Source organism: Choloepus didactylus, chromosome 6 (assembly GCF_015220235.1).
Source record: "Choloepus didactylus isolate mChoDid1 chromosome 6, mChoDid1.pri, whole genome shotgun sequence".
Lineage (NCBI taxonomy): Eukaryota > Metazoa > Chordata > Mammalia > Pilosa > Megalonychidae > Choloepus > Choloepus didactylus.
This window is the reverse complement of record NC_051312.1, coordinates 63,342,974-63,365,234: the sequence shown is the minus strand read 5'-3', so window position 1 is coordinate 63,365,234 and position 22,261 is coordinate 63,342,974. Positions and strand designations below refer to the sequence as shown.

The 22,261-nt window shown below is 55.6% G+C and overlaps 1 protein-coding gene across 3 annotated transcripts in view; it reads left to right on the top strand.

The window, feature by feature from the left end:
- Positions 1-369: 369 nt before the first annotated feature.
- Positions 370-22,261, top strand: part of KCNC1 (potassium voltage-gated channel subfamily C member 1) — a 46,628-nt gene continuing 24,736 nt past the window's right edge. For all 3 annotated transcript variants that reach the window (XM_037840134.1, XM_037840132.1, XM_037840133.1), the window contains exon 1: positions 370-2,061. In XM_037840134.1, coding sequence (XP_037696062.1) covers positions 1,492-2,061 — 570 coding nt within the window. In that variant the 5' untranslated portion in view covers positions 370-1,491. The remainder of the gene's footprint in view (positions 2,062-22,261) is intronic.

Here is a 22,261-nt window from a genome sequence, read left to right as displayed (position 1 = left end):
AGGGGGATCAGACAGTCCGTGGTTTGGAAGGAGAGGGGCGGATGCCGACTCCCTTCTCACCTCAGCCTGACCCGGGGGCGCGGGCCCAGACGTCTCCCGGAGCCCCCGCCCAACGAGTAGCGCTTCCTGAAGGCGGAGCGTCGGCGGGTCCCCTGGGCGCGGCAGGAGCGGTGCGGGGCGGGCGCCCCCAGCGCCGGGGTTGAAGGAGGCCTGGCTCCGCGCTGGGCTGGGAGGGGGCCGCGGAATCAGGGCTTTTTAGGACCCAGCGCGGCGCCTGCCTCCGGGGGCGAGTGCGGCTGCGCGCGGCCGTGTACCCGTGTCCGGAGAGCGGCTGGCTGGACGCGGACCGCGCGAGCGAGCTAGCGAGCCCAGGAGCAGCCCGGGCGGCAGCAGCGTCGCGGCGGCGGCGGCGGCCGCTCCGCGCCTCGCCTCCCCGGCCTCTCCTTGCCGCGCCCGCTCTCGCCACCTCTGCCTCTCGGGCCCGACAGCCGTAGCCCCCTCTCCTCGGATCGGCAGCGCCAACCGCCTGTCCGAAGCGGGGCTCAGAGGCACCTGGAGACCACTGCCCGCCGGCCCCGCAGATCGAACCCAGCAGGGAGAGCCCTAGCAGCTCCGCAACCACCCGGGAGCTGTCCCTTCAGCACCGCAGCCGGAGCCAGACCTTGAGGCGGAGCGCAGCCCAGAGGAGCCCCAGCTAGAGCCAGAGCGCACCCAGCGCTGCTCGCAGCGGTGGCCGCACCGAGCATCGTTGGGAGCCCCTACCCAAGGGGCCCGTCATCTCCTCCGGGAGGCGGGGAGAAGGAGCGAGGAGGGCGGGCGAACGCGCCCGCCGCCGGGGGGAGCAGGCAGCCAGGCAAGGAGAGAGGGAGGGGGCCGGAGCCCGCCCTGCGCCCCGAGCTGCCGCCGGGCCACGCAGGGAGGAAGGAGCCGGCATCCATCTCCCCCGCGCCAGCGCCAAGAGCGCTCTGCGGCGGTCACCGCACAGCGGAGCACGGATATCTCGGCTCCCTCTTCTCCCCACCCCATTCTGGGGCTGGTCTATCTACCCGGCGCCGGGAGCAGTTGACCTCCTCCCCGCCCCCCAAAGCTTTGTGTTGATTTCTCCATTTTCCCGCTGAGATGGGGACCGGAGCCCGGCCTCCCCACCCTCCTTCCCCTCCTCCCGGGGCTCGCCGCTGAGCGCCGTCCCCCTCCCTCCGCCCCCTCCCTTCCTCCTCTGCCTCCTCCGCAGCCGGACCAGCTCCTGCCCACACCTGGCGCCTGGAGACCCTTAGGATCCCGCGCACCCTCCCCTGGACCGGCACCCTACAGAAAGCGCCCCAAGGGACTTGGGTCGCTCGTTGGGGTGGCCAGAGCCGCGCTCCTCTGTCTCCCCCGACGGCTGGGGGGAGGGGGGAGGAGGCCTCGTGCCCCCCTCCCCGGCGCCGACTCCCCCTGGCGGCTGCTCCCATGGGTGTCGCTGGGCCGCGCCATGCCTAAGGGGGCGCCGCGATGGGCCAAGGGGACGAGAGCGAGCGCATCGTGATCAACGTGGGCGGCACGCGCCACCAGACGTACCGCTCGACGCTGCGCACGCTGCCCGGCACGCGGCTCGCCTGGCTGGCCGAGCCCGACGCCCACAGCCACTTCGACTATGACCCGCGAGCAGACGAGTTCTTCTTCGACCGCCACCCGGGCGTCTTCGCGCACATCCTGAACTACTACCGCACCGGCAAGCTGCACTGCCCAGCCGACGTGTGTGGGCCTCTCTACGAGGAGGAGCTGGCCTTCTGGGGCATTGACGAGACCGACGTGGAGCCCTGCTGCTGGATGACGTACCGCCAGCACCGCGACGCCGAAGAGGCGCTCGACAGCTTTGGCGGCGCGCCCTTGGACAACAGCGCGGACGACGCGGACGCCGACGGCCCTGGCGACTCGGGTGACGGGGAGGACGAGCTAGAAATGACCAAGCGCCTGGCGCTCAGCGACTCCCCGGACGGACGGACGGGCGGCTTCTGGCGTCGCTGGCAGCCGCGTATCTGGGCGCTCTTTGAGGACCCCTACTCTTCCCGCTATGCGCGGGTAAGTGACAGCTCCATCAGAAGGGCGGGGAGGGGGAGACAGCGCCCTCTCCCTCCCCGTGGGCAAGGGTGCATTCGAGAATTGGCGCCCAGGGAATTCCGTACTGAGTGGGGGAGGGTGGGAGGGGGGATATGCACGTGTGTAAGAGAGACGGGGTGACTTTGTGAGGGTGACTATGTATGTGTCTGTTTCCAGATTTAATATGCATGAGTGGTATGAATGGTGTATTTGTATGAAGAGATTGTGTGCATATTTATATAAGTGTGGTGGTGTATATTTGGGTGGGTGAAGCATGTAAGGTTATGAGCAAGCAAATGTGTATGTTTGTGCATGAGTGCTTTGTGTGCATATTTGTGTTTTTGCAGGTGTACATTGTGAAGGTGTGATGAATAACTGCCTTCTAGATTGTGGTGCAGGGTGGGAAGATGGGATCCCTACCAGGGAAGGGGTGTCTGCAGCCCACCAGGGCCCACAGAAGAGGACATGGGACCTGGCCCACGACTTGAGACGTACTGCCTCCTCCCCTGGAAGCAACCTCAGGTCATTCTGACAGATGGTGGAGGGGGAATCTTTGTGGTTAATTAATAGTTTGATGGTGTAGGGCTGGGTTATGGGGTTGGGGGTTGATCTCTCTGGGACCTGCTTCTGGGAACCCAGCGTGTCCTTCCTCGTTGTCACAGGGGGAGGGTGTTGGAGGGGGCCACTGGGTTCCTGAGTGTGCTTACTCTGGGAACTGTCCACGGCAAGACGAGAGTTTTAAAGAGGAACCTGCAAGGGGAAGATGTGTGAGAGGTGGGCGTGTCTTCATTGGATACTTCTCTTTAGTGACAGCAGCTTGTTACAAGGGAGAGAGGACACTCTGCTGCTGACTGTGGTCCCTCAGATGGCCTCTCTGGATCAGTTTCCTTATCTGTAAAATGGGGGTGGAGCCCTGGTGAGCTCTAAGGGTCTTCACTGCTGGGCCACCAGTAACTGATCATCCCAAAAGGGAGACACTGGTAGCAGCCACCTACCCTAGGAGAGACACCCTGGCCTGTGCTGAGCTCTGTCCTCAGAGGTCTGAGCAAGGTCTAAAGCATGAGGGGGAGGAGGAGGGGCAGAGCTCAGCCCAGTTGGGAATTTAAAGCAGAGGCCCTCCTCCATCTGTGAGCCACCCTCCACCCCCAACTCCCCTACTAGGCAAACTAGTGTCTTGGCCCTGCTGGCATTTTTTCCTCCACATCTCTTTCTTCCTGCCCACTAGAGGCAACCAGAGCCATGGGCATGGGGAAGGGGCAATAATGTTTGCAGAGGACCAGTGGGGGAAGAGGACATGGGAGACACTGATGCCCCCATAAGGCAGAGAAAAGCTCTATTCAGGCACAGGCCTGGTTGATTTATTACTTGGATAAAACACTCAAATGTTCTTGGCGGGGGAGGGGGGGCAGATCAGAATTTTATACCTCGAATACTAGAACATGCGCGTACATTTGTTTGGTGGGGGAGGGGTAATAGGGAGAGAGCCAGGCCTCTCGTTTTGCTACTGAGGACCCTTCCAAGGTCATCCAGGGATGCAGAGACCCAGCAGGACTAGAACCCAGGTCTCCTGGGGGCCCCATCCTCCCCTGAGCTGGCCACCAGCTCCCTCCCTTTCCTAGAGTGGACTCCCCTCCCCTCCCTTCTCCTGACACAGGGCCCCTCAGCCAGAGGATTATGTAACTGGAGACTGTGGCTGAGGTGTGGGGAGGGTTGGAGGAGGGGGACTGGGAGGTTGAACCAGCACATGTTGGGGGTAGGGGGGTGGGCATGCTGGATAAAGGCCTGGGCTAGAGCAGCTGCCCATTCAGCCTGCTTTTGACCTTGGATGGCATCATCTTCCTTCTCCCCCTCCCCTTCCTTGGCTCAGGAAGCAAGGGGTAGGCCAAACTTCCTCATTGTCCTCTCAGCCTGCTGGCTCTCTAGCAAGAGGTTGAGTTCCTCACCCCCACCCTTCCCTGCTTGCGCTCAGCTTTAGAGCACTGACCATTGTCCCTAAGCTTCAGGGCAGGCAGGGGTGACACAGGGCATGTTCTAGCTCTCTCCCCTGACCATCTCCTCCCACCCAACATTCCTAGGCTAGAGAGTGGCCTTCACCCATTGGGGACAGAGGGACCAGCTAATGTGGTTTGCAGTCTTATTGGTGTTCACAACCTTACAGAAAAGTCTTGATTCTTTCTAGTGAATGTTCACTGAAGAGAGGACCCAGGGGAAAGCTGGGCAGTGGGGGAGAGGGGGAGGGATGGAGGTGGGTTTTGGCATGTGCCCCCCCACCAGCCTGTGCCACCTTCTTTCCCCATTAGCCCCACAGAAACTGCGGTGGTCCCTTCCAACCCCCTTCGGTGACAGATGAGGACACTGAGGTCCAGAGGAGGGACCTGCCCAAGGACACACAGGAACTGAGAGAAGAGCCCGAATTAGAACCTAGGCTACCTGCCGCCCGCCTGCCCGGCTGGCCGAGCTGCATTGCGCTGCCTCTCTGCAGCTCATCTGCGCAGAGCCCGGCCGCCTGCCCTCCCTCCTGCCCTCCCTCCCTCCATTTTGCTCCGCCGCTGCTGTCACCTTTGTTTACCCCTCCCCCACACTGGGCCCCAGGCCTCCTCAAATTGGTGGGTCAGGATTTAAGTTTTTATTCTAGATTCTGGGCCAGAGTCCTGTATGTGTATAATATTGTATCTACGTGTGAAAGAAAAGCTATATGTGTGTGAGAGAGAATCTGTGTGTGAAAAAGAGATTTTGTGTGGGTGTGAAAGACTCTTCATGTGTGTGTGAGAGAAAGACTGTGTGTGAGAATAGAAATGTGTGAGTGAAACTATGTGTATGTTTGTGTGTGTGGTGAGGCTGATCATGTGAGAGATTCTGTGAGTGTGTGAGAGACTCCGTGTCAGAGAAATTCCATGTGAATGTAAGAGAGATCCTGTGTGCTTTGAGAGATGGACTTGCGTGTGAGCATGAGGCTGTGTGGGAGAGAGTGCGTATATAAGAAGGAGGGAGAGGCTGTGTGTAAGAGAAATGCTGCGTGCGTGTGTGAGAGATTCTGGGAGCGTGTGAGCGGCTCCAGGTGAGTTGCTGTGTGTGGTATGTGTGAGACTTTATCTGTGAAGCTCTGCATGTGGGGTTGCATGTTGGGAGGGGGAAGCTGTGTGTGTGAGACCATCATGTGTGAGGCTGAATGTGGGGGGATGTCCTCATGTGACAGATTGTGTGTGTGTGAGGCTGTGTGTAACACAGATACTGTACATGAGGTTGTGCGTGTGAAGGCCTGTGTGTGACCATGTGTGTTGTGTGTGTGAGACCCTGGGCTTGTGTGTCAATGTTGCTATGTGTGCTTGTGTGTGAAAGAAACCATGTATGTGGCTGTGTGTGAGTGTACCTCGAGGAAGATGAAACTTCAGACCAGCTTCCTGACTTCTGTCTCCATGTCCTGGGATTTAGAGCTGCCTTGGTGAGGGGTTTTGCTCCTCATTTCCCATCTTCAGTAGAAATACTGTTCTAGCCCAGGCCAGTAGTCGGTTTGTGGATGAAGTGGTGAGGTCACTATCCCCTGAGAAGCTGCCACCCCACCCCAAGCTTTGGTGGTGGCCCTGCAAGTAGAGGCTACTTGTCAGGGGTGGGAGGTCCCAGCTGAGCCCTTCAGGGGTGACAATACCAGCTGGAACAGCTGGTTCCCTGGCCTCTCTCTTCTGTGTTTTCCTGGGCACCCAGCCTGAGGGGGTCAGGGGTGGGGGTTAGTGCCAAAGGCACACGTAAGATAAAGAGGAGGATGATACTATGTGGTAAGGGTGGTAAAGAAGCTTCCTGGGGCCGTGGAGCACAAAATTCTGCCTGAATCCAGCCTGGGAGTGGAATGGAAGAACTGTCCCAGAGGAGGTAATGTTGGGGCAAGTGATGAGGAGCAAGTAGGAATGGGCCAGGCAGATGGCAGGGGATGGGCAGTCAAGCATGCAAAGCCACAGAGGTGTGACAGCAGGGCAGGGCTGTGTTGCAGCAGCCTGGCAGCCCTGACTTGAAACCTGCCCTCTTCCCTTCTTTGGCGGTCAGCTTGTCTGAGGCCCTTGGCTTTTGTCTGTGATTTGTATCAAGAGCCTTATTCTGTGTCAGGTCATGGCCAAGGGTGGTTCCGTGCTGTAGGCCAGAGGATGTCCCTTGCTGTGTGTGTGATGACATCTGTCCCCCAAAGTCACTTGACCTTCCGCATGACAAGAACGTGCCAATGGTCCCTGAGCTGGGGAAGGTCCACCTCTGTCCACCCTACCATTCACCTCTCTTCTAACCCTATGTCTGTGTTGCCCCCACCACTTTGGGAGACACTGACACAGACCCAAATCTTAATCTTCTTCAACTCCCTGGGAAGGAAATTCACCTGGAGGCTGGAGACCAGTCCAACTTCTCTTTCCCTCTTGGGTCCCAGTTGATCCAGGGATCTTGGAGTCTTGGCTTGGCTTATGGAGGCAATAGGAGCAGAGTTGCTGTCAGGGGCTTCCTAGGCAGCTCACCCATCCCCTCAGAGCCACCCCAGTACATGACCCTCACCTTGAGTCATGTGAACGTGTGAAGGAGACCCATGAGTGGTGGAGAAGGGGTTCGGTGTTTTCCACAGTGTGTCCTCCATTCAGTGTTCTTCTCCTTCCCATGATCCTTTTCTGGGTGTCCTCATGTCTTTGAATGGCACTCTAGCTTCCCCCACCCCCCCCAATAATGAGAATCAGAAACCAGGCATCTCCTAGTCAGAGACAAGCCTCTTCACTTCTAGCATGAGGATAATGATAGAACTGACCTCAGAGGGTGGATGTAACGATTAACCAAGATGGTACATACAGAATCCTGAGCATAAGGCCTGGCATTCAGTAAGTGCTCAATAAATGTTGGCTGCTGTTCTTACTCCTATTGGTTGTATTATCATTTTATTTCACAATTATCTCTAGACTCCATCCTCATCCTTCCATCTCCATGTCCACCATCCTGGTCCAAGCCACCATCGTTTCCCTCAGACCCACCTCTCCAGCAGCCTCCTGACTGCTCTCCTGCCTCCAGGCTGGCCCCTCCGGCTCATTCTCCATTCGGCAACCACAGGGGTCTCTTCAACTCACGTGTCTGTGAGATCAGTGGCCTTCCAGGCCTTGCCTTCCTCTCCACTGGCCTGGCTCTCCCCATTGCTCACTGAGCCTCAGCCGTCCTGGCCTCCTTTCAGTTTCTCACGTACACCAGGTTCTCCCTGTCCCAGGGCCTTTGCATGTGCTGTTCTCCCTGGAACAGGGAATCCATGTTTACCCTTCTCATCCCACCTCAGATATCATTTTCTCAGGGATGCCTTCTTGGACCCCAGAGGCCAGGTTGGGGTTCAGAACCAGCGACATTCCCTTTGGAGAAACTATCTAATGTGTAATAAAATGTTCATAGTGGCTTTGCTTGATTCAGGTTTGTCTCCCCCTCCAGACTTGAAGCTTCTTGTGTACTCAGAATAATAGGAGTTATTATATCTAGGCTGAGGTCTAGAGAAGAGGGCTTTACTCAAGATCATATGTGAGCATGAGAGCTGGGAGGCTGGTTCAGGAACCCAGGTCTCCTAACTCCTGGCTTAGTGGATGCTTCATGTCACATCGCTGTAGAGTGTGTGAAGTCTTGCATCCTAGGGACGAGTCTGTGCTTCCTGACTCGGGGCAGGAGGTATGACATCTGCCAGGAGCTTTGGAGGGGACTGGAAGATTGTCTTAGAGGTGGGGGAGGGGGCCTGGGGGGCTCCTCCCAGGGCCTGCTTCCCAGGCTGGGGATCTCAGGGCCTCCCATGACAGCTGAATATAGTGTCTCTGGCTATTCTGAGCGGTCCCATGACCAGTGCATTTGCTCTGGATCAAAAGGTCAAGGCCTTGAGCCGCCACCTCCCTCCCATCAGCCCCCGGGCCAGCCTAGCCACCACCCTAGCCCGAGTGCCCCATCTCTGGGTGCAGACTTAGAGAACAAGGAGGGCTCGAGAAGCTCCACTGAGAAGATTCTTTACTCAGGGGAACCACTTGGGAGGAAGCAGCCACCTTTCACAGTGCGCAGGACTTTTGGTGAGTGATGAGTGCTCCCAGGGTTCCTCTCACCACTGCTGTCACCCAGTGGAGGAGAAACAGGTGCAGAGAGGGGAAGACACCTGTCTGAGACCTCCAAGAATCAGCGAGATTCTCACTCACAGCCCAGGCCTCTCAGTCCCAGCTCGGCCATCTGTGTTTCTTTTGACCCTCGGTTTAAAAAGAAAACCAAACTCCACTTGGCCCTGCTCTTCTCCTCTTACCTACTCCCATTTGTTTCCTCCCATGAGGGAGGTAGAGTAAGTGACTACCTCCTCTCCCGGTTATCTGCCCTCTCACCTCTCTTCCTCTCTCCCCTCCCAGGGCCCCATACAGCTAGTTGAAACCTCCTGAGGCCAGACAACCCAGACTAGGTCCAAATCCTGTTCTCAGCATTCCCCAAGCAGGGTTTTCCAGAACGCCTCTCCTTCCTTGAATCATGACGCCAAGGGCTACTGTTTGCTAAAGCTCTAACTACATTTCAGACACTGTCTCAAGGGCATGATATACATATTACCGCTTAATTCTCATAAAACGCCTCTGGGGTTGCATTATTACAATCATGCCAGTGCTACAGACGAGGCCACTGAGGCTCAGGAGGTTAAGTAACGTCTCCAAGGTCACTTAGCTCATGAGAGGGAGAGCCAGCCTTGACTGGCTGTCTGACACCAGCATTCCCCCAGCACCATATCCACTGCACGGCACCTCCTCCTGTAGATGTTCCAGGGATGGTGGCTTGGATTTCCATCTGGTTCCCTGCCTGCCCCACCACATAGCCTTTCCCAACAACTGGTCCAGGGATCCTGCTCATCAAGTTCTGGCCCCTCCACCAGTGGCAGGTGAGGGCCGGGGCCTGGCCAGGCTGAGGGAGTGCTCTGGCAGTCCCAAGGAAGATTTCCAGAAGGTGCCTCAACTGTCCTCCCTCCAAATCCATAAAGACCTTGGGGCTCCATCTGGCCTGGAGGGAAATGGCAGAGGGTTTGGGGAGGACCGAGATGCTGCATGGTCGGAATGCTGGCTCCCCCTCAGCTCGGCACTCGAGGCCTTCTGCTCTGGAACATGGCCACGTCTCCCGCTGCTCCCTTCTGCCAGGCTCCTCATCTTCATCCCTAATTCCAGCCTCCAGGATTTTGTCCATTCCGTTCTCTTCCCTGCAGTGCCCTCTCTGTTGTTTGCTGAATGTGAAAATCTGCCCCTCAGGGTCCAGCTCCCTAAAGCCTAGCCTGGCTGCTCCGGACCTTGCCGACCTCCTCCTTTGGGAGCCAGGGGTCTGGTTGGGCACGGAGCCACCAGACCTCTGAGTTTGAGCTCTGGAGACCAGGGGCTGGGGACAGAGGCCCTCGTGATTAGGGACTGGCCCGGGTGTGCGGATAGATGAGGCCCCAGGCAAAGCTGGTTGTGGGCATCAGGGAGCTGGGCCAGAGCAAGATCTATAGCCAGGTCACTAAACCATCCAGGCTACCTGGGGCAAGTCCCGTCACCCTTTCAGGCTGTAGTTTCTCTACCTGGAAAAAATAGACAAATATAGTCATTCTCAGTGCCTGCTAAGTCCCTTTCCAGCTCTGACATTCCAGGCTTCTGCTTCCCAAAGTAGCCGTGGGAGCCCCGTGAGACCTTCCCCATCTCTGCATCCGTATCCTCCACCTGTTCCCCTCCAGGACACTTGTGAGCGCTCCTGGCAAGGGGGTATGGAGCACCGGAGAAGGGTGTCTGACGAAGGTCATTCAGCCTTCTTCGACCTGTTCTCACTCATTTGTTCAAGGCAAAGTCACCACATATCTGTCTGGGGCCAGCACTGGCGCTGGGCACCTGGAGGAGCCCTCAGTGGGCATAACCGACTACCCAGCTCTCTGAGCACAGGCCTGTGGGCTCCAACTCCCTAGGTGTGCTCGCTCAGGCCCAGGGGTGGCCCTTCTCCCCACTGTCTGCCCTCAGATGGTTGCAGAAAGGTGCACTTGGGGGCAGGGGTGGGGTGGAGTGCTGTACCGTGCTGGCTCCAGGAACTGGAGTAGGAGCGATGGGGCTAACTGCAGGGGTGCAGGGGTGCTGTGGAGAGGGGTGCAGTGTTAGATGGGGCCAGGGCTGGGGTAGGGGTTTGCAGTGGCTGCCTGGGGACTGCCATGGTGGTTCCTGGGGGACTCCCACCCCTGGCTGACCCTCAGAGTTACTTGGAATTCAATTCCTAGATCTGGGAGGAGTCGGGATGTTTGCTCCACCCCCAGGTCATGCTAATGCTCAGCCAGGGAGGGTCCCGCAGTGGGGCCTGGGACACCTGGGTTCTCATACACCAAGTGTGGTCCTCTGACCAGCAGCAGCAACTTCACCTGCGCACTTATAGAGACGAGGAATTTCAGGCCTCACCCCAGACATCCTGATTCAGAATCCGCATTTTAACATGCTCTGCACTCTCCGGATGATTCACATGCTCATTAACGTCTCCAAAGTGCTGATGTTGGCAAGAGTTCCCGGTGGAGGGGAAGTGTTGGGACCAAAGAGGGCTGGATGGGTGTGTGCAGGTTGCCAGAGCTTCATGAGTGATTCTGGTCTTTGCTGGGGGCAGGGTGCTTGGGCCTGGGGGCGAGGTCCCATCTCAGTAAGTGGCCGCTGCGTCCTTCCAGTTGCTCACCTTGGAATCATCCTGGACTCCTCTTGAGCTCTCTCGCATCAGCAAATCCTGCTGGCTCCACTTTAAAAGCATACCAGCATCCGACCTCATCTCATCACCCTTGGGTGAAGCTGCCGTCTTCTCTGCCCGGGATTGTTGCATAGGGCCTCCCAGCTGTCATCCCTGCTTCCTCCCTTTTCTCCCGTCTCTTCTCCATCTAGCGGTTAGGAGCAATCCTGTGAAAATGCTGGTCAGACCAAGTCACCTCTCTGCTCAGTTAGCTTCGGTCTCAGAGAATCCAAAATCCTCAAGAGACGTATATGGTTCCCCATGAGCTCCCCCACCTGTCCCCCTTATCCTCTCCTGCCTCTGTCCCACTCAGTCTTTCTGCCCTCCTTGCGCACTGTTTATGTTTTTGGTAGTCACTCTCTCACCCCCTTCTCGGCTGTTCTCAGATGTCATCTCAGATTACACCCTCCCCATTCCCTTCCCCTTTCTTGCTTAACTGTTTCTCTCATATTGACCACCATATAACCTACTACATATTTTACTTATTTACCTTGTTTATTGTTTGTGTCCCCCACCCCACCCCCTAGAATGTAAGCTCCGTGAGGGCAGGGACTTTGGCCTCTTTTATCCATTGCTCTCTTCCTGGTACCCAGAACAGGGCCGGGCACACAGTGTTGAAAGAAAGAATGAGGGGTCCTGGGTTCCAGTCCTAGGACAGACATTGGCACCATGTCTTTGCACCTGCTACGGGCAGGCCTCCCTCCTTCCTTGCCTTACCTGGGAACATGATCCTCCACCCCCAAGCCTGGAGCAGGGATAAACAGGCAGAGGCTGGGGCAGTGCGAGGTGTGCCCCATACTCTCAACTCCATCCTTTCTTTTGTCCCAGCCGGGGGCCTCATCGCAGTCAGGGCAGGGCTCTGCCTGCCAGTGTCACCAGGGCCAGATGAGGGCTCTACACATCCTGACCCCTCCGTCTCTCCAGACTCCTCCTTCACGCTGAGTCAGCCCAGCTGCCGCCCAACCAGAGCTCAAAGACTAAGCAACCATTCCCCCAAACCAGGAGGCACAAGCTGACATTAGGATGGCCAAGTTGGGCCACCGAGTTCCTGAGTCCCACTTGGTCCAGTCTCGTCCCAAGCCAGACTTCTCCTGGGGCTTGGTTCCTCCTGAAGGCCAGCTGTGTTCTTTTTCTACCTCTCCTTCCCCATCTCCTTCCCTGCCCATCCATTCCCTTCCCTCTCCTGTCTCAGTGTCCCTTCCTCTATCAGCTGTGTTTGCAGGAAGTTTGAGGCATTAGCTGATGGCTTTCAAAACAGACTCTTCCTCACAAAGACCTAAGATGTGGACTTTACCACCAGCTCCACACCTCCTGGCTACATGACCTTGGCAACATTTTGGAGCTCAGTTCTCTCCTATTCGACCGCCCCTGGAGCCAGACAGCCCTTACTTGAATCCCAGCCCTAGTATTTTCTTGTGTGATCGCAGAGAAGTTACCTAACCTGTCTGTGCATCAAGAGAGGGATAATAATAGTACGTGATTTACAGGGAATTTGAGAGGATTAAATGTGTTAAGCACTTAGCCCAGAGCTGGGAACATAATAAATGCTTAATTATTGTGGGTTCCATTATCTTCTCTTTACCACCTTTTGGTGGTAAAGAAGATACAAACCCTCACCTGTGCCACCATCTGCTTCTTTCTTTTAGCTCCTGATTCTCCTTCCAAATACCTCTTCTAGGGGTCACCTCCCCTACCTTGGCCTGTGGGGCCCCTTCTTCCAGAGTCTGTCTCCCATGGATCTGATATCAGCAGTCACCCTGGGAGGTGGACCTGGATTCTGTCTTGGTTCTGCCTTGAACTCACCCTGTGTCACGAGCCTCAGTCCTCTGAGCCTCAGTCTCTCCATCTGCTGTAATGGGCAGTGCCTCCCTCCCCAGGTGTAGTGGGGAATGAGGGAGATGGATGATGGATCTTGGGCCTGCAGGTGAGAGGAAGGGCCATTGACGTCAGCCTCTGCTGCAGAGCCAAGCATGGGGACGTAAGATGCTGACAAGTGTGCCAGTGTGGTGGCGCTGGAGGGCAGGAGTCATGCATCACAGCTTGGGGTGCTGAAATATCTCTCCTTTAAAGGGATGCTCAGGCACAGGGAGGAGTGGCAGCAGGGTGCCAGGCGGACCTAAGGGGCAGCTGGAGCCTGTGGGCTGGGGGCCAGGGGCTCCTGTTGATGCCAGTGGGTGGTGCCTACTTTGGAACTGGGTTTTCCCACCAGGCTGAGGCCACGCTGGGTGTAAACAGACTAATATTAGCGAGGGCAGCCTGGACAGCTGGGCTCAGGGGCCCTCAGGCTAAGATGCTGCCTTGACCTGGGCCACGGTGGCCAAATGAAGATTTCTCAAGCCTGTGTAGGGCCTTGGATGCCCCTTCTACCCTGGCCAGACTCAGACCCCATCCCTGCTGGCCTTGCAGCTCTGCTTCTGATTCACCCTGGCTCTGGTTCCTGCCCACAAGGCCACTGCCCACCACCCTGATGCCCCTCACCCCACCTTGTTCCTTCCCTCTCCACAGGGCAGGAAGGGACTTTTCTCGCCAGTCCCCTCCTCTGCACATAAGGACAACCTGTGAATAGTTCCCTGCCAGGAGCTGCTCTTAGCATGCATCTCTCCATCTATCCCTCCATCCATCCATCCATCCATACATTCAACAAGTATTTCTTGAGCACCAACTATGTGGCAGGCTTTGCTCTAGAGGCTGGGATAGAGCAAAGAATGAAGCAGTGGAAAATCCTTGCCTTCAAGAAGTTTGCATTCTAGTGCAGGAAGAATGAAAAGAAAGAAATGAATGCATAAAACACATGGCTTGTGAGATGGTGGTACGTGCTATGGAGATGCATCAAGCAGGGAAGGGGCCTAGGGAGTGCAGGAGGTGGTGGGGAAAGCGTCACTGAGCAGGTGAGGGATTTGAGGGAGGTTAACAGAGGGACTGAGAAGTGCAAATGCCCTGAGCAGGAGCGTGCCTGGGGGTCAAGGCATGGCCAGGGGGCCAGTGCCAGGGGTGCAAGGCAGGAAAAAGGTGGGCCCCAGGGGAGAGTGGTAGGTCAGAAAGAGCAAAGCGCCCAAAGCCCCACTGGGCTCCTGACACAGTGGGGGCTGTCCCTGTGGCTGCCCTATGGGTTCCCTGAGTGTGCCAGCCCAGTGCTTGGCTGTGTTCACCTTTGCACTACTCTACCCTCCTCTTCCGCAGCCAGAGGGGTCACACACTTGGAACCTCTAGGGAGCTGGGCTTCAAAGGAGGGGGCTCCTCCTGACCATAATAGGGGAACTATGTTCTCTCCCCGAAAAAAGCCAGCTGTGCCCAGGGGGAGATAGTGGGGCCACACAGGGCTGCCACCAGGCTGGGGGGTGGGAGGGTGGGTGTGTGGGCTGTTCTCTGAGGTGAGCCTGGGACTGGAGAGAAGTTGGTGATGGAGCCAGAAGGTAAGAGGCCCTGCCTGGCAATGGTCCTGCCACCCTGTCTATTATATAGCTCTCGTGGCAATCACCTGGGTCTCACTACCCTCCTGACAGGAGATTGTTAGTGCAGTGGTTACAGGCAGACTAGAGCCAGACTGCCTGGGTCCAAACCTGGCTTTGCTGACAATCAGCTTTGTGACCATGGGCAGCATGCTTGTCCTCTGGAAGTCTCAGTCATTGCAAAGTAGTGATAAGCAGAGTCCCTACTTCAAAGGACAGTTGCGAGCATCAAATAAGATATGCACACATGGAGGTGTCCAGATTGCACACTGTTATCACCATTGGGCAGATGAGACATCTTTCTAGGATGCTTCTGCAGACACTCAGAACTTGGATGGTTCTGAGAATATGAGCACAAGGTCTTCAAAGGGTGTTGCTGTAACTGGGGAGGCTCTGATGGGGATCACCAGGGTGGGCCCCTGGGACCGTCTCTGCCCACACAAGTGGCGGAGTCGGGAAGCTTGACTCCCCTTGAGCCGTGTCACCATTCAGACTGCAGCTGCCCAGCAAGGCCAACTTCTTGCCACTTAGATATGAATTTTTCATGCTGGACCTCAGGGGCTCTCTGAGCAGCTGAGAGGAACACAGTCACCTGCTGGGCCACCTGGGATAGCCAGAGCCCTGGGCTGAGGGCAGAGGACCAGGTTCTTGGAGGTCCACGTGGCTGTCGTTTGCTGAGAGCTGGCCTTGAGCAGCGTGCTTCCCCCAACGTTGCCGTGGGTGCTCCTCACTGGGCCCTTAGTGGCCGACACACCTGGGCGACGCCCTTGCCTTTCTGGGCCTCAGTTTCCTTATCTGTAAAATGTGCCTGATGGCATCGCCTGCCTCTCAGGGATGTAGGGAGAACCTGCTCAGACCGGAGGCAGATAATCTGTGAAGGAGAAAATATGGTTCAGCATAGGGTTGTGTGTGGGAGGAAACTGGGCTCTCAAGGGCAGGGGAGTGTGGGGAGGGGGAAGGGATAGAAGAGAGAGCACAGGCCTTGGGACCCAGCCAGCCTGGGGGTGGTCTCCCTCCGTCTCCTTGTGGACTCAGGCAGCTGATGTCTTGCTGAGCCTCAGTTTCCTCCCGCGTGAAATGGGGATGACAGTTTAAGCCTCACAGGCAATGGTGAGTCTCAGAAGAGCAAAGATGGGTAAAGCCCCTAGCATGGTGCCTGGCACACAGAAACACTGACCAGGGATTGGGTCTGGCTCACTGGTGCACCGTTGTCATCCGGGCCCTGGGTTCAGATTCCCCGGGGAAGCTGGTAGAGCGAGGCCTTGGCTGAGCCACAGAGACAGGAGGGAGGCCATGGAAGCCTTGTCTGGTGGCTCCATGGGCCTCAGGGTCGTGAACCACAGTCACCAGTGATCTATTTAGTGGCACAAAAGTCAGAAATGCCAGGCGCTGGCTTTCCTGCTAGGCAGCAGGAATCATGTCTCCTGAGGCCTGGCTGTCACCAAGCAGATATTTTTTCATGTCTGACAGTCTGGGGATTTGAGTAGAAGCCTCGGAGTTAGGAATTACTGGGATTTGTCCTAGCTTGCTGAGTAAAGACCTTTCCAAGCCCTGTTATGTTGGGAATCCCACCCCGTCCTGCCTTTCCAGACTGCCCACCTTCGGCCTCCAGGCACATCAGCCACCCCCCACAGGCTCTAGCCTCCCTGCCGTGCTGCCTTTGCTTATTCTGTCCCCTCCAGCAAGAAAACGTTTTATTCCACCTCTGCATATCTGAACCGGATCTATCCTTCAAGGCCATCTCCTTTGTGGATGGCCCCTCCTTTGTGGAGCCTCCTGGTAGAGCTTGCACTGTCCTTTGTGCTCCCAGAAAACTTTTCCTGTCTGACTTCCCAGGCCCTTGATACAGCTGCCCTAGTGAGGTCACATGTCTCCTGAGTCAGTGGTAACTTCTTAGAGGACAAGGACCAGCTCAAGTAATGACAGCGCCTGTTGCATAATAAAGAATTAGTGAATAATTGCTGAAGCAGTGTGCCTTATGACAGCTCAGTGAGGCAGATGGGTTAGAGATTATCCCCATTTTACAGATGAAGAAATAAATGGCCCAGAGAGATTAATTTATTTTTCCAATACCATCCAGTTAATAAGTAGTGAAAGAATAATCTAGAGCAGCTCCAGTGTTCCTTTCTGCTCTATTAGTCTATGGTTCTATGGTCAAGAATTTGTTAGTTGGATGGACAAATGGGTGGTGAATGTACGGATGAAAGAATGGGTGGATGGGCAGGTGGGTGCTCTGAGGGATGGATACTCAGCTGGGTGGAATCTCAGTGGGTGAATAAACAGATGGGTGGATGGATAAATTTTTAGTTGCTTGGCTTCAAAGCAGAAGTCCCACCTCTCACTGAATCATGAAAACATCCTAGAGGATGGAACTTTGAAGGTCAGGACTTCAGGGTAGTAGGCAGGGTGGTGGGGCCTAGCAAACGTGCAGAAAGATGCAAAGTGTGGGATGCTTTTTGGAGTGAGAGAGCTGGAAGCAAGCTTGGCTGGAGGGTGGCAAGGACTGGTCTGGCGGCCTGGCCCACTTGGAGGATACTTCAAAGGTGAGAGGCATTGATGGGGAGGAACCAGGACCAGTCTAGAAAGAAGTTGCAGGCAGAGCCATGTGACAGAGGAGACCTCAGTGCCTGGGAATTTCCAGTCTCACCTTTTCCTGCAGCCACTGGAGGGCAGACAATGAGTGGGGATGGCCTCTGAACCCCAGGTCCTGCTGAGCATGCCCGGGGGTTCAGTCTGTTCTGCGATAGGGAGACGGCTCTTTTTCCCCAGTGCCCAGCCTTGGTGTGCTAGCCCCTCCAATAGCTCAGAAAAAGTTTGCTCAAGGAAGCAGTGCTCCTTTGCTGGCTGGGAGAGGATGCTGGATGAGTGGGCCCTTCTGAGACCCCAGAAGATCTTGGCTCAGATATTCTGAGGTCCACCATCTTACCACTGTTTTGTTGTTGTTGTTTTATGTTTTTGTTTTTGTTGTTGTTGTTGTTGTTGCCATCAACTCTCATGCTCTAAGCAGGAGCTCCAAGGCATTAGTTCTGATTGTCTAGCAAAGGCCATCAAAAGGACCATGAGCTTGGGTGGTCAGTGGTCAAGCTTGACAGGGCCTGGAGGCTTGGGTGCTGCTAGCCTGGAGCCGGTCCTTCCAGCTGGAGCTAAGGATCTCCATTTGCACATGGCACAGAGCTACAAGCTCTAGGCTCCCTCCCAAAGCCCTGCTCTAGCATTCCCCAGCACTAAGCTGTACCCTGCCCCCAACACACACACGCACATATACACTGGGCCGGCGATCTCCCTGGGAAACCAGGTCCCAATGAGAGTGCCTGGTGCGCCGCTAACCACTCATTACAGTCACGGCTGCAGCTAAGTATAGCTCTGGCACACACAAGACCAAGACAACAAGGGAAAGCCTTTCCATAAAAAAGCCCCACATGCAAACACACAAACATCTGCACACACATGCTCCTCACACTCATGCACATCGATGGCTGTGGACACGCCTGGACTCACACTTGCACCAACACAAAGCATTGTTCTTTCCCTGACTCACTCATTCAATTAATGTTTGTTGATGGGCTAGGGGAGCAGTTAAGAGCATGTGTTCTGGAGCCAGACAAAACTGGATTTCAAATTCTATCTATCCCTTCCCAATTGTATGACCTTGGGGAAGTTACTTAAGCTCTCCAAGCCTCAGTTTCCTTATTTGTAAAATTGGGATGGTAGCCGCAGTATGGACCTCGTAGAGGTGGTGTAGGAGTACATGAGAATGGGGCAGGTAAGAGTGCTTAGGATGGGTCTGGCTCAGGTAGGAGTCAGTACCAGGTGAGTGTCTTTATCATCACTATGGAGTATCTACCACGTGCCTGGCTCTGTGCCGGGAGCTTTACCTAAAGCAGTTATTGCTGGGAGTGAATGTGAAAAGCGGTTCCTGGAACATAGTTGGCACTCAACATATATTAGATGAATGAATGAATGCATGAACAAATGAATGAAAGCTGCCTCAGTGGATGGCTGGATGTCCTTGGAGCATTCTTGTCTCAGGAGGAATCCACCCTCCCTTGTCTTGCACCCAGGCTGTGTCTTCTGCAGCATCTAGATGTTCTTGTGGGTAACACAGGGATCCCAGAGGTAGATGAGAAGCTCCAGGGTGTCTGGGCCATACCTCATTTGGCAGAGGGTGAAACAGCGGGGCTGAGAGGGAGCAGGTATTGTCAGGCTGCACGGTCAGTAGCTGGAGCCTGGGGTTGCACCTCGAGCTGGCCCCGCACAGTGAGAAGTGCCAGTACAGGCACAGCCCCAAGTTCTAGGTGCTGGGGCCTGGACCCTGGAGCCTGCTCAGGCCACATCCCTTGCCCGGGCTTGGGCAGAAGCAGGAGTCCTACTGCACCAGGCCTGGGGTGTCAGGTGGGCCGGGACCTCTGGGCTGGCGCTAGGCAGAGCTCCATCTGCTGGGGAAAGGACTCGAATCCTGCCCAGCCTGGGTACAAAACCAGCTTCAGGATTTGGAAGTAGGGTCATTGTTCCCCGACCTCTGAATAGGCCTGCAGCTAAACTGCCTGAGCCATCCCCCCCACATCGCACCTCCTCAAAAAGAAAGTGACATTTCCTGGTGCTTTTTTAAGCCCGGACTGGCTGGGCCAGGACCGAGCAGGCGCCCTCCTCACCTCGAGTGATCTCAAGACGCTGGGAATAGACATGGTCTCATCTCCTCGCCGGGTGTCCCAGATTCCAGTTCCAATGCCCAGATTCCAGGGGCCTACATCCAGGTTTCAAATTCCATGCTCCGGTTCCAGCTTTGCCTCGGCAGGACTCGGGCTGAGGACCTCCACAAGGCGCGCCTCTGGCTGGCCCGCCTGCTGGGAGGGGAGGGCACGGCTGCCCCCTCTCTGGAGAGGACCCTCGTGACCTTGCGCCCACTCCTCTCCAGTGGTTCATGTCCGTGGCCGCTGGGGAGTCAGGTCTTTGTTCACTGACTGTGCCCATTGCCAAGGAGAAGCAAGCGATTCGCTGGCTGCTGGTGTAGACACAGGTCTGCTGTCAACGAGCGAGTGCCCCAGTGCCAGTGTAGACACGGGGCTGCTCTCAGTCACTGGACATGCTGCTGGAATAACAGACGGGTCTGTGGAGGCCGAGTGTGCCCGTGCTGGGGAGAACATCGCTGCATGGTTAATGTTTGCGTCCATGGCCAGTGTAGTCACAGATTCGTGGACAGAGATGATCCTTTTACAGTGTAGGTGTAGATCTGCTGTCACCATGGTCAGTGCTGGGGTAAATGCAGGTCTGAAATCAATGACTGTGTACGTTGCCAGTGTAGACGCAGACACGGTATTGGTGAATCAGAGATCGTGCTCGCTGCCTGTGTAGACGAGGAAAATTTGGCCTCCAAGGAGGTGTACCCTTTCTAATGTGGCTCAGGGAGTCAGGTTTGTTAGGCACATTATGTAGAGAGAGGGACTCAGGACATGTGCTTGTGACCTGCCCAGGAGCTGGGTGGGCTCTGGCCTGGCTGTGCTCCCTGGTTCCCGAGGAAGGGGCCGCCTTGCCTCTCCTAGTGTGGAGTGTTTGGCTGGGCCTTAAAAGGAAGGGTCAGCCTCAACTCCCAGATCCAGCCACTCCAGCCTGGAAGTCCCTTCCCTTGCCCAGGCCCATCTCCCCAGGTCTAAGATGTTCGGGGTGAGCTAGATGATGATTCTAAAGAGCTCCACTCCTCCTGTCCTGTTAGTAACTGTGATGGCTGACACTTGCCCAGGCACTCGGCTGAGCATGTTATCTGTGCCAGCGCATCCAACCCTCACAACCACCCTTGGATGGAGGAGCAATTGTTATCCTCATTTTATAGATGACGATACTGAGGCCCAGAGAGGCTAGATAACTTGAGCAAGGTCACACATGAACATCTCAAAGAGAAAGATTCTGCTTGGCAAGAAAAACCCCTCAAAAGGGATCTTTGGGCCTATTACTAGTGTGTCAACTCCAACAGATAAGTCCTGCAAGTAAGTGGAAGGCCTTTGGAGCAGCAGGTCTCCATCCAGAGGGCCTGGAGAGGGGCTCAGATGAGGACCCCAGCAAGGGTGCAGGCAGTGGGTGAGCAAGGGTGTCCAGGGCTCACCCAGGTTCCACCTGGCCCTGGTTCCCTGGGTCTTTGACCGTGGCCTCCTGGGGTGTTAGAGCTGGGACAGGCCTTCAGGTCACCAGGGGCAGCCGAGGCAGAGCAGGGAGTGTGGCGCTGGAGACTCAGATTCCTGGGTCCCTGTGCCAGCTCTGACGCTGCCTTACTGTGGGGCAAGGCACTCCCCATGGTTGAATCTCAGTTTTCTTTTTGGAAAAACAGGGATGGATGAGACCACTAAGTTTCCCACCAGATGCTGGGGAGGCCTGGGACTCTGCGAGAGATGTGGGGGGTCTGAGTGATGGGAAAAGGGAAGGCCGGATGGGGGCTCTAGATCCCCTGCCTCCATCATAGCCACTCCGCTCTGATCTGTTTTAAGTAATAGAGTCTGGGCAAGAGCACATTTGAAAGAAGGGTTCTGCTGCTAAGAGGAAAACAAAACTTTAAAAATGCTGGATTAGGCAGCTGCATTATGAGTTCAAAGCTCTGCTTGAGCCGGGATCCCAATTCTTTTCCACTTACTAGCTGTCTGACCTTGGGAAAAGTTACAGAATCTCTCTGTGCCTCAGTTTCCTCATCTGTAAAATAGGGATGATAATAGCTCCTCTCTTCTTGGATTGTCAGACACGTTACATGAGAGAATGCACATTGGGTGCTTGTCTCTCTCCGTCCATCCCCTCCCAGCCTGCCTCATGCACCCCATGCAGGGACATGGGAGGGCCACGTTTTCCCTCCTTTGAAAGGATGGAGTACTCCCACATGATGAGCTGAGGGGTGGGGCCCCAGCAGCCTTCAGATGGTTAATGTAGTTGGGTGCTGCCCAGTTGCATTGGCTCATCGCTCAGAAATGATGCTCGTGTTGATGTTATTTTCACCACAGTGGGTGCACATGTGGACATGTGCATGTGGTATTGTATGAATTTTGGTTAAGTGGATACCATTTGAAGTGTTGCAAAGGAGAGGCTCCTCAAAGATCATCTGACCCAATGCTGGATGGAAACGGAGGCTCAGAGTGGGTGGGTGGTGGTGGTGGTGGTGATTGTTTCAAGACCACACAGCAGAAGAGATAAGCCCATATTACGGGTGAGGAGACCAAGGCTCAGAGTGGGTGACTTGCCCAGGGTCACGGAGCCAAGAAGGGGCAGACCTGGGACTTCTGCTTTTCTCTGTGTATCAGCTGATCGTGCTGGGTGAGAGCAGCCTGTGTTTATGGAGTGTCTTCTGTATACTGGGCACTGTGCTGGCTGCTTTACCCCATTTTACAGGTGAGAAAACCCAATTCAATTCAACACATATTTATTGAGCACCTACTACTGTCCAGGTACTGTTTCAGGTCTGAGGATAGAGCCATGAACAAACTGGACAAAGATCCCTGCCCTCAAGGACCTCACTTTCTAGAGGGGAAGGGAGACAGTAAACATGAATGTGAGTTGACAGTGTGAACTGCAAAAACACATCAGATTGGACCCTTATGACAGGCAAATGTTATCTCTTAATAAAGCTGGAAAAAGTTAGTGTGCTAGACAAGAAAACCAGATTATTGAAGGGAAGGGGAGCATGTTTGGTTAAGATTTTAAATCAGGTAGACCTGAAGAGATGGTGAGGGAATGAGCCATGGGCATATCTGAGAATGGGTGTTCTAGGCAGAGAAAACCATCAGTGCAGAGGGCCTGGGGCAGATGTGCGTCTGGCATGTTTGAGGAATAGCGAGGAGGCCAGTGGAGCTGGAGTGGAGTAAGCAGACGGGACTGTGGTGGGAGAGGCACCTAGAGGGGCAGGAGGACAAGACCACCCAGGGATCCGGTCACTGGTATTGCTCTGAGAGAAATGGGGAACCAGTGCAGGATTTTGAGCAGAGAAATGACACAATCTGGTTTACATTTTACATGGATCATCCAGCTACTGCTTTGAA